The following is a 12,528-nucleotide window of genomic DNA, read 5'->3' as shown; positions in this document are numbered from 1 at the left end:
GATTTTAATAAAAAAAGTGCCAGGAAATTCTTTATACAGTCGAAGAATCGAACAAAGAATTGCACGAAATCTAGATGTTTAATTACATTTAATAAATTATGTCATTGCAAGTATTCAAACAAATATTTATTAAAATTTAATAACTTTTTTTCTCAGTGTCTAATCTCTTGATATAAAAAAATAATTTTAATAAAATAAATAGAAAAATATTTTTCAATAAATTTTATTACTAAAAACAATATTAATCACTACTTTATTTTTAAATTGCCGCATTCTAACTTCTGTTCGACCAATCACGCATTCATATTCGATCATAACGTATTCCATAAAATCAGTCAGCTCTTTCCTGTTGTCGAGTAAACACGTGTTGTCTGTTCGTCGCGCGTAAACACGAGTTTTATCGAGTTACATATTTTCGCACGCCAAATGACTAATAATTATTTACAGTGATCGTTATTCGAAGTGATCGTTAATTAGTTACTCAAGTTTTATTGATCAAGTGAATGAATTGTGTATTATGATATTAAAGTGATAATTTACGAGAGGATCAATGAAACTTTGGTCTGTCTCATCGTGGAGACAACTAATTGATCGCTGTACAGAATAATACGTAAGTAAATGCATGTCCAAACTTGTTCATGCAAGCACGTTTACTCTCTCCCTCTCCCCCCCCTCTCTCTGTAACAAAAAAGTACTGTTTCTAAAAACTCGAGATGTAAATACTTTTGTAGATTTCGTGCGATTCTTTGTTCGATTCTTCGACTGTACAAAGAATTTCCTGGCACTTCTCTTATTAAAATCATTAAAATTAAGATGAAAATTAATTACATTTGTAAGTTAAAGCTAGCATTGTGATGTGACAGAGAGAGAGAGAGAGAGAAAGAGAGAGGGGGGGGGGAAAGAGAGAAAGTGAGAAGGGAGAAATACTTGTGTGTTGTATCAGCTGAGCATAGCAGGCACCTCACGACACACCCGCACGTAACGGTGAGTGCGCCGCCCCTGCGTACCACCTGTATTCGACCCTTGATACGCTAATTTAATCGGCTGATATTTTAAAATCTAAGCGTCTGACAAATTTTTGGCAAAGGAAAAATCGTTTTAGAATTCGACCAGGAATACGTCCCTTAAAAGACAACGGGTTATTCTGAATCACCCTGTATAATAAATTTAACACGCGTTGCTCGCATAATTTTGGATTTTTAATGGTTTGGATATATTTTGTCTGGACAAAAATTATTTATTAATTGTACCATCTACCATCTAAAAAATATTTCGAAGAAATTCATGATGCCACTGCAGTAAGTACAAATATTAAACTACATTATAATTTGCATTCAAAAATTTGCAACTCACTTTTTATTATTGTGATAGAATTTTTGCGGTTATTTTTTATAGTTCTTCTTATATATTTTTAATATTTTATTTGTTTTAGTCTACAACAGAGCTCGGCAAGAAATGCACATTTCGCCCGATTTTCAGTTGACTCCGCCTAGCGCTCGTCCCTTACCTCGACGTCCCGCGCGCAACCAACGAGCCGCGCGAGGCTCAAGACCGTGTCACCTCGCGACTCGCGACCGTATCGTGTCACCGGTCACCGGACCTCGAATACATATTTTTAATAGAGTTGAGCAAAAATTCACTACCTGTGAATTAGTCACTGATAATAAAAATTCACGTTCACGACCTGTGAACAAATATGAAAATTCACTGTGAATAGTGTGAATGAGACTTTTGGCTTTCCGCACTGTCGGGTAGTCACCAAATTAAAAAATTATACATTAAAATGCGCAATTAAAGATTATTTGCAATGCAAAGTACAAATTAGAATCTAAGATTTATTAAATAAAAGTTTTAGTTTACGTTTTTCATAATATATATCATATATTATAAAAAACGTAAACTAAAACTTTTATTTAATAAATCTTATATATTATATATTATAATATATATTATATATTATAAAAAACGTAAAATAAAACTTTTATTTAATAAATCTTAGATTCTAATTTGTACTTTGTATTGCAAATAATCTTTAATTGCGCATTTTAATGTATAATTTTTTAATTTGGTGACTACCCGACAGTGCGGAAAGCCAAAAGTCTCATTCACACTATTCACAGTGAATTTTCATATTTGTTCACAGGTCGTGAACGTGAATTTTTATTATCAGTGACTAATTCACAGGTAATGAATTTTTGCTCAACTCTATTAAAAATATGTATTCGAGGTCCGGTGACCGGTGACACGATACGGTCGCGAGTCGCGAGGTGACACGGTCCTGAGCCTCGCGCGGCTCGTTGGTTGCGCGCGGGACGTCGAGGTAAGGGACGAGCGCTAGGCGGAGTCAACTGAAAATCGGGCGAAATGTGCATTTCTTGCCGAGCTCTGGTCTACAATATGCATGCTTTTTGATTATAAGAAACGATATAATTGATAGAATTATTTACATTTTAGACAATATTCAATAATTGTCAACAATAAACATTAAAATTAAAGAAATAAAGAGAAGCAAGTAAATTTATTCCTTCAAAAAAAAATTTTAACTCCATAATTTTATTTGAGCCAAAAATATTGGCTCAAGTAAAGATTAAATTTTTAGAATCAAATAATAATATTTGACAAATTGTGTTTGTTCTATTTTTTATTTATATTTTTTCAGATAAAGTATTGATTAAAAAAGATCTTGTATATTCTACCCACATAGCACGTAATATTGCAGTGATATCATAGCAATATCACTTTTACATTGCAATATTACAAATGAAATATTGCAGAAATATCACGAAATATTACTGTGATATCACAGTAATATCAAAATGTCCGCGAAAACGCATCACAGTAATATTACTATGATATTTCATAGTAATATTACTGTGATATTTCACAATATTTCTGTGATGTTTATGTGATATTTAAATAATATTGCAAAAAATTAAATAAATAAATTATTTCAATTTATTTTATTTTTATTGTTATTCTTAATATTATTTTCATATCGTTACATGTAATATATATTAAACATAAAAAAATTATATTTATTAAAACAGAATACAATAATGTAAACGTAATAAATGTTTAATTTACAAAAAAAATCTCTTGTATCCTTTTTCATTTTTGTTAAAAAAGATTCAATTTGAATTATAATTTTAATTTATGTTCAAGATTAAATAACAATACAAAATATTATTTACATGTAAAAATATAAAATTTTATATGGAACAGCGTTCCACACGTACCCCTTAAAAAAAAATTTATAAACTTGTTTCAATAAACTGATTACTGATTAGTAACTGACAAAATATAATCAGTTACTGATCAGTAATCAGTTTATTGAAACAAGTTTATCAACTTTTTTTCAAGGGACGTTACATTGGAAAAAAATTAGAACAAGTATTCGTTTCCAAATTACAACAAGCAACAATTTTCTTTAAAGTCTCACTGAAGTGTGAGCTCGTGGTGAGTCGGCCCGGTCGGCCGCAGTGGCGTCTAGATATAACACCTGAGGCTGCACTTGACTCACGAGAAGGTCTCCAGCGGCGCGGCCACCTAGCGGTGGTGCCAGCACTCACTTGTTTGCGTGGAGTCTTATACACACGGCGGGACAGCATAGCGGCTGTGTACACGCTCGCTTATTTCGTCGTATGTTGTGACGGTCGGTGACCGAGCCGCAACATTATATACATACATATAATTAATGAACATTGTAAAATACCTAATTAATGATAGAATATATATAATCATATTTTTTAATAGAGTTGAAAAAAAAGTGAAATCTAAAGAAAAATTTGTTGGTAATTTAATATTTTAATTAACTTGAAAAACCTTTTACTGTGGTGTATAATAGTCTAATCAATATTAATGAATAAACCTTTTACTGTGGTGTATAATAGTCTAATCAATATTAATGAATAAACTATTTCACAAAATAATGTACCGAGCAGTAAATATTAAATGACGTAAAAATGTATATTTTTTTAAAAACTTTTTAATATACTTTGAAATATTTATTGCCAAGTGAATAATAAATGTGTATTAACAAAACTTTTTGTAAACATTTTTGTTTTAAATTCCTCATTATAAAAATTTTTAAAAATTAAAATCAATTTTGTGCTCCTGTAAAAATTATAAATGACAATAAGATAAATACAAAAGTTTTTCTGTAATTTTTTAATAAAATCATTATTGATTGAGTTGTAAAGCAACAATTAAATTGATAGATTACATAGAAGAGCGTACATTATAGTTTATACATATATACAGTTTAAGGAATAAACTAAGTAAATATCTAAACTAATAATAAAGTTAATTAATTTTTTTTCTTAACATTTACTTTTATTCCACGAAAGGGCAAAGACATAATTATTTTATTTGTAAGTTGATTTCTTCTATAGGATACCGAAATTACCAAGAATATTAAGGATACTAAAAATATCGAAATTAATCAAAGAGATAGTAACGTTGCATTAATAAGACATAATAAAAACGTGGTTTGACATTACCTTGTTCTTTGAAATTAAATATTGCAACAATATATTGCAATGATATCATTGGAATATTTTAATGTTATTATCACTGTGTAATATCACAATAATATTTCTGTGATATTTCTGTGATATCAGTGGAATATTTCAATGTCATTATCACTGTGTAATATCACAGTAATATTTCTGTGATATTTCACAGTAATATGTAATATTTCTGTGATGTTGCAATGATTCTGTGATATCACAGAAATATTACGTGCTATGTGAGTAAATTATATTCATTAATCTTTAAAATACTGAATCTTAAAGTATTGATAAGAATATTGATAAGATCGAATTATATCATCAAAGTGAAAATTTAATTGTACGGAATTAACAAATGTCTTTATTTTATGTTTATTATGTTTATCACACTACTTCAACATTTTTTTCACTGTAGATAATAGCAGTATAAAAGATTATGCATTTCAGTTTAGTGCATGACATTTGAAAACAATTTATATATACATTCATTGCACAATATATTAAGATTAAATTGTATATTAATCTCTTCAAAGTGTATACAACTTATGAGTACAGAAAGAAGACGTGCCGCCACTGTATAATGTAGCATAGGGTGTTTCTTAAATACCACTCACTAATTATATAGCGTTATTTCTTATCAACTGAGTCAAAAAATCCTGAATCATTTTTTTTCTACAATGTTCATTGAAATAGTAATTACTGAGTAAAATTAATCTAATCGGCACCATTGTTTAGATAATCACACGTCTATAAACCGCGCGTCTAATAGTGTATAGTACTATGCACACTAGCAGGCGCACGATTCACTAATGTATTTCTATCTAAACGACAGCGCCGATTAGATTAACTCAGTAATTACTACTTGAATGAGCATTGTAGAAAAAAATAGTTCAGGACTTTTTGACTCAGTTTTTGATGAGAAATAACGTTATATGATTAGTAAACACTGTTTAAAAAGCACCCTATATATACATCTAAAAAATTCAATTTACTCTTTTGCGATTTGAAACTTGATATCCTATGGTTTCTGAGATTACTGAATCCGAATATAATATCAGATGTTTAACATTAAAAATGGCGAAATAACTTTAATACTACAACCGTAACGGAAGTCTAAGAAAGTTTTTGTACATAGTGATGGCACGAAAATCTCATTTTTGCTATACTGCGAATGGGTTAATTACACGTAGTCACTTATTATTTTAATTTTTTTCCGCAGTGTGACTAACGATTTGGATAAATTTATAATGAAGCAAATCTATTTGGAAGCAAATTCGCGCTATTACAAGCTTCTTCATGCGGTATCAAAAAGGCAACAAAGATTCAGATTAGCCTGCCAAAAACAAACTATAAAAAAAGCAGTTGATGTAACAAAATCACTTTTGATAGATGATAATTTAAATCCTGTAAACAATTCGCTTGAAAACTTAACTGAAAATGTAATAAGATCTCAACATTTTGAAGACTGCAACGTAAATGATGTTTTACAAGAGACTCTTGCTCCGATTGCACAACTTTGTTCTAATAAAGAATCTCATTTATGTATAAACAATGATTATGCAATAATAACAAACAAAACAACAATATATTTATGTAAATAATAAAAATAAACATTATTTTGCTATCAGAAGTGATTACCAAAAATAATTTGCGTAAAAATATTGTTACATCATATATTCTTACATCATCATAAAATATTTAAAGGTTTGTAACTGTTTGTACTATTTATACTTTATACAACATATGCATTTTTTAAATGGCACCCGATTGTCCACATCATTAATGTGGACTAACTCGTAGCATCGAACCGCTATTATTCAAAACCAACTAGAGTTGAATTTCAAAGAGAGATTGCTGGATCTTTAAAAGTAGCAAAACAACGATTTCGCAATTCCAGAGGTAAACATCCAGGGAACAAACAAGGAAACCAAAGAAACTTGCAGGCAGTTGCAAATGCTTTGTACAAGATGAAGACAATAACAACCATGAGGATGAGAGAAATCATCAACAAAATGAACATAACAATGATAACGTTGAAGATTTGGAAAATGACAGTGATGACAGCAGCGAGCCTTCATCAGATAGTGATAATCAATAAACTTACGTTTTTTATGAGTTTTAAGTATGTTTTTCTTAAAATCTTAGTAGATATTATAATAGTTTATCAGAGTATGTATTCAATATAATTCTTGTTCTTCGTTTTCTCTTTAACAAATACCCTAATGCGTAAAGATATATCTGTAGTCGTATTTACGTTGTTTTACTTAAATAGTTTATTTTAAATACTGATAGCCTGTAAAAAAAGATTTTGTTTCTTAGACAGAACAAAAAATGAAAATATTATTTTATATGTGTTTTATCTTATAAAAATTAATAATATTTATTTTCGTGTTTAGTATATGTAACAGTACCTTTTCATTGTATTACGATTCTGACAAATGTTGACACTGTGTCGAAAAACTGATAGTAAATAAATAAATAAATATATAATATATATATATATATATATATATATATTTATATATATATATATATATAAAAATTAAACTTCCATGAAAAGGAATAAGCCTTACGCCTGCAACACTTATAGAAATAACACTGAAGGTATTAAATTGGTTAGTGATTAATTATTTCGTATGTTAGAAGCACTGTTGTTACTGCTTTTAACCCTTAAACACGTAAGTGGACCTGAGAGACCCTATATGAAGTTTTGAACGCTTACTATGTGAAGACCAAATGAGATAGGAGGTTCGGACCAAGACGTAAAAAAAGTTTGAAATCTCCTCTTTCGATTGATATGGTTGATCAACTTTTTTGGTCAACTAGAATTTGAACGGCACGGCAGCAAAGTTTTGTTAGGGTCAATGCGACCTATATAGTGTGTAAGTCAAACTTTTTTTGTAAGTATTTTACATAAAAAAGCTGGACATAATACGTTCGAACAGGTCGGTTTGCGGATGTTACTCGCATATACTCTAAAGTTGGAATACTATAAAATGCTGTAGAAAAGAGAGTTTTTCCAAAATATATCATAAAACACATCAATTTTCAATTGTAAACACGATTTAATCAAAAATACCTTATATTCGCCTTGTTATATAAGTACATTTTTTAATAAAAATAACAATGATATAATTTTTTTTTTTAAATATGAATCTTTAATTTTAAAACGCCGTATTGTAAAGTTCTTTAAAGTTTTTTGAAGCAAAGATATGATTCTTTTTTTTAAAGTGGATTTTTAGATGCTTAAAAATACTTCATATTCTCCATGTTACATAACTATACTTTTTAAAGAAAATGACTTTGCCAAATTTTATTTTGAAAGTGTGACTCTTTAGCTTTAAAACGCCGTATTTGAAAGTCCTTAAACATTTTTTGTTGCAAAGATATGATTTTTTGAAGGAAAAGTGGATTTTTGAACATTTTTTCATTTTTGCTTAATGGTTTAGCTTTTATAACTTTACAATAAATTATTTTTTGGCAATTCCAATTGTGCAGTCACACTCTTGAGAACTTTTGTTTAAAAAAAAAATCGTAGAAAAATATTGATTATAATCAAAGTTATAGCTTCTCAAAGTTGAAAAAGTCTCTCAGACCCAAAAATGTGTTTCCGTATTTTACAGGATCGGTATGTTTAAGGATTAATATTCAAAATTAATAATTATTCATTGACCAACTTAATACTGCCAGTATTAAATTTCCGTAAGGAAAAATCCTACCAAATAAGCTTTCTTTTTAAGAGGATGCTATAGTGACCGAAGAACTTCCTCGACGTCGGCATTGCAGATTATTTTTCGAGGGAGACCAGGCTATCGCTCTTTGTCCAACGCATAGATCTGTCTTTGTTTTTCGATTATTTTGCCATCTGCGAAAAGACCTATCAACTACAGCCACTGCTCTTCTTGCCATCGTTTACGTGCGCTAAGCAAAAGTTGGATACGTACAGCTGTTCACCTATTAAACTTTTTTGTTAGGTTGTTGACTGAAACGATACACAGTCAGTGCTGTTTGTTAGAGTTTTCTGAAGTCCGCCCTGGTCTCATTTTATACATACGAGCTACAGGACGTCTAGTAAATAACAAAAATTAACCTTGGTTGACAGATTCACGAGTCGAAAATAAATGAATTTTTAACTTTTTGATCGATTTTCTCATAAAATTTACCAGAGCAGACTTTGTTTTGGTGCGTACTTTTATTTTGCAAAAAGATTTTGTGATCTGTAAAGCCAATTTAAAAATTAATGAACACTGTAATGGTCGGTAATTCCCGTCAGTATAGCATCCTCTTAATGGCAACGGTTTCCTTCAAATTATTAGCAACTCAGCGGATAAAGATTTCAGACGGAAATTGTTTCCGTCATGATGCCAAGTGGTTTCCAAAAATTTATTGTATATTTTGGTTCATAAGACGGCAACTGTTGTCATTACGTTGCTCATAAACGGTGGTAGCAATAAAAGCCGATTTTCTGATAGGCAAGAGCGAAAGCCGCTTTCCTCAGGAACGAAAGCAACTTCAGCACAGCAAACCGACAGTAATCTAAGGAAAATTTGCTATCTGGGTATAGTTATTATAATATAGTTACCGCAACTGTATAAGATAATCTTTTGAAAAAAACTATTACTCACAAACAAAAAAAATTCTAAGAATAACGTATAGTTGCTTTAATCTATACTTAAATAGTTACGATTATATCATGGAAATGTTATATCATTTCTGTTTCGTATATTTCCATTCCGCGATTTACCTTTGATCTGTTGATCAGTATTAGTTAACTACATCAGTATTTATTTTGTCCGCTACATCTATGATGTGAAATTTTATAACAATGATCGCTGACTTCGGAATCGATTTCTGTCAAATTGGTTGAATAATCAATGATATTAAAATGTACTCGTATTACATCAGACTGCATCCTGATCGCGATAATAGCAAACGAAAGTGAAGAACTTTTCTGTATAAATCGTGATGATTTTTTCTTTTCTTTTTTTTATACAGAAATAAAGCTAAAGAAAGTTTCTCCATTACAGATGTACGGAGATGGGTGGTTCGATAAGTATCAATGGACAAATGCGAGACATGAATAAGTTCAAAAAAATGTCGTGTTACATCATGCAAGAAGATCTTACACAACCGAACCTCACGGTTTCAGAGGCAATGCGTTTCGCTGCTGATTTAAAACTCGGCAGAAAGAAATCAACATCCGAAAAACACGCCGCTGTAAGTAGAGATCTCGATCTTTTACTATAACGTATATTGGAAGTTAAAAAATAAAAGAGATGAAGGGTTTTAAGTTATAAAAGATTAAGAAAATTAACCTTTTTGTGCCTGACTTTTCTTTAGAAATAATTAGTATCTAATTCACGTCTAAAGGTTTTTAGAGTCGTTGGTTATAAATCTGTAATCAAAATTTCAAAATTCAAAATAACGGATCAAAATATTAGTTAAATTCAACAAAATTTAATATTTTTATCCGCCATATTGGATTTTAAAAGTTCGACTAGATTCATAATCAGAAACTTCACAAGTTTTTGTAGTATTTTATAATAGTCTACGTAATTTTGTGTTTCTAATAATAAAATTTAATTTTTTAATAAATTGCTTAATAAACTTATCTTAAGTATTATTATAAACAATATTATAATTAGTCATACCGTTAAACATAATATTTTCTACAATTTATAAAATATTTGAATAGAATCGTAATTCAAAACAAAAAAGACAACAAATTTTCCATAAATCGTATTTGTGAATGACTTATCGCAGTATTTACTCATGAAAGTTCTAAGCCTTTTTTTCTTGCTTTTGCCTACGAGCAAAATTGTCTGGCAATTTTTTATATTTTCAGTATGTCATACGAGGTCGAGTGAACAGAATAAATAAAAACATCTTTTTAGTTGCGCAAATATAATATAAAATAAATTATTAAAATACGCAGAATGTTAACAATTAATTTCAGATTGATGAAATCCTAAGTGTACTTAGATTAAACGGAACGCAAGATACTATCACAAATAGACTCTCCGGTGGTGAAAGAAAGAGGCTGACAATTGCACTCGAGCTGGTAAATAATCCACCTGTTATTTTCCTTGACGAACCGACCACGTAAGTATTAATTATCCTAATTATTTAATTATATATACAGGGTATTCATTAATGGCTGTACCCTTTTTACCATAGGAGCATGATTTACCGACTGATATGTATTTTTAACATATTGTTTATATTAGAACTAACAAAAATGCGTGCTCTATGGTAAAACGTGGGGATAATCATTAATGAACACCCTGTATGTATGTATATATTACATATACTTAATTTTTAATTTATAAAAGAATTTTATAATATAAATCATATCACCCGTGATTATATATATATATATATATATATATATATATATATATATATATATATATATATATACGGGGTGTCCGGAAACTAGGGAACTTACTGCTTTGACAACTTAAAGGAGATAAAAAGGGACAAAAAAGTCTTATACCATTTTGCGATATTCTCTATAATTATCGAATTATAAAATAAAACGTATGATCCAATGTGCGGTGACGCCGCGCCATCGCGCCTAGCTCGTAGACAAGAGCGCGCGGCGAGACAGATAACGCGTCGTTGTTTGAATTTGCACGGTGCGACTGTCTGAATTCGCCTCACCGCGTGTATATACACTGCAAAAATCAAATGTGTTATTTTAGCTGAAGCTTCTCCTTACACATTTGATAAATAACACATTTGATTTTTGCAGTGTATGTACACGCGGTGCGGCAGATTCAGACCGTCGCGCCGTGCAAATTCAAACAACGACGCGTTACCTGTCCTGCCGCGTGCCGTTGTCTATGAGCTAGGCGCAATGGCGCGGCGTCATTGCACATTGGCTCAGACGTTTAATTTTATAACTCAATAATTATAGCGAATATCGCAAAATTTTATATGACTTTTTTGACTCTTTCCATCTCCTCTATATTCTCAAAGCAGTAAGTTCCCTAGTTCTCGGACACCCTATACACACACACGCACGCACGCACGCACACACACGCATGCACACACACACACACACACACACACACACACACACACACACACACACACACACACACACACACACACACACACACACACACACACACACACACACACACACACACACACACACAAAGTGAAAATTAATGATTGTACCCACTTTTTATCATAAAAGCATGTTTTACCGACGCATATGTAATTTCTAATATATCCCAGATAGCCAAGTTTGCTGAAAACAGACCTTGTAAAATTTTGATACAAATCTTTTTAGCAAAAGGGCATCAAAATCCAGACTTTTGTTATATTTAATAATACCACAACATGGCGGCAGATACATAACAAAATTTGTTGACACAGCATGTCGGCAAAAACCAAGAATAATTTTTCAAACATAACATGACAGAAAAGTTTTGGCAAAATGGCAGCCAAGCTTGCAGAAGTAATTTGATAGAAAATTGTCAGCAAAAACCAAGCAAAGCTTGCAGATGCAACTTGACCGCAAATTGTCGATAAAAAACAAGCAAAACTTGCAAAACAAGCAAAACATAATCTGGCTACAAATTGATGGCAAAAACTGAGCAAGGTGTGCCATTAAAATCCACTCAATATTTAAACAATAATTTATTGAGTATGTCATTTAAATTGTAATCTAATCTGCTTCTATTGATAATCTGTATTAACTTCATTTTTGTCGAAGAAAATTTTTTACGAATGGATAGCTCGATATGGAGTACCTCATCAAATAAATAAATATAAAAATAAATAAATAAATTATAAAAATGAAATGAAATTATGACCTTGATTCGACGATGCGATGATGCAAAATGTTTTTTATGTAGAAAATAAATCGCGGTTATTTATTAACGTCATGTGACGTGGGTCACTTACACCAGTAACATTCTTTCTTGACAAAATCAATTAACCAAAAAATTAAAAGCTTTTTTGTGTTTTCCTTTATCTCTAGTTTAGATTCTAAATATTTTTAAAGTCA

At 30.5% G+C, this 12,528-nt stretch overlaps 1 protein-coding gene across 6 annotated transcripts in view; it reads left to right on the top strand.

The window, feature by feature from the left end:
* LOC105193253 (ATP-binding cassette sub-family G member 1) overlaps window positions 1–12,528 on the top strand; it is a 106,817-nt gene that overhangs the window by 73,753 nt on the left and 20,536 nt on the right. For 3 of the 6 annotated variants that reach the window (XM_039449491.1, XM_039449492.1, XM_039449496.1), the window contains 2 exons: window positions 9,536–9,725; window positions 10,465–10,610. In XM_039449491.1, coding sequence (XP_039305425.1) covers window positions 9,536–9,725; window positions 10,465–10,610 — 336 coding nt within the window. Of the gene's footprint in view, window positions 1–1,081; window positions 1,299–5,727; window positions 6,213–6,405; window positions 6,631–9,535; window positions 9,726–10,464; window positions 10,611–12,528 lie in introns of those variants that run through there. The other 3 variants (XM_039449495.1, XM_039449493.1, XM_039449494.1) reach the window with 3 other exon arrangements.

This window comes from Solenopsis invicta, chromosome 5 (genome assembly GCF_016802725.1).
Source record: "Solenopsis invicta isolate M01_SB chromosome 5, UNIL_Sinv_3.0, whole genome shotgun sequence".
Taxonomy (NCBI): Eukaryota; Metazoa; Arthropoda; class Insecta; order Hymenoptera; family Formicidae; genus Solenopsis; species Solenopsis invicta.
The sequence above is the reverse complement of the archived record's forward strand: the minus strand, read 5'-3'. Positions and strand labels throughout refer to the sequence as shown.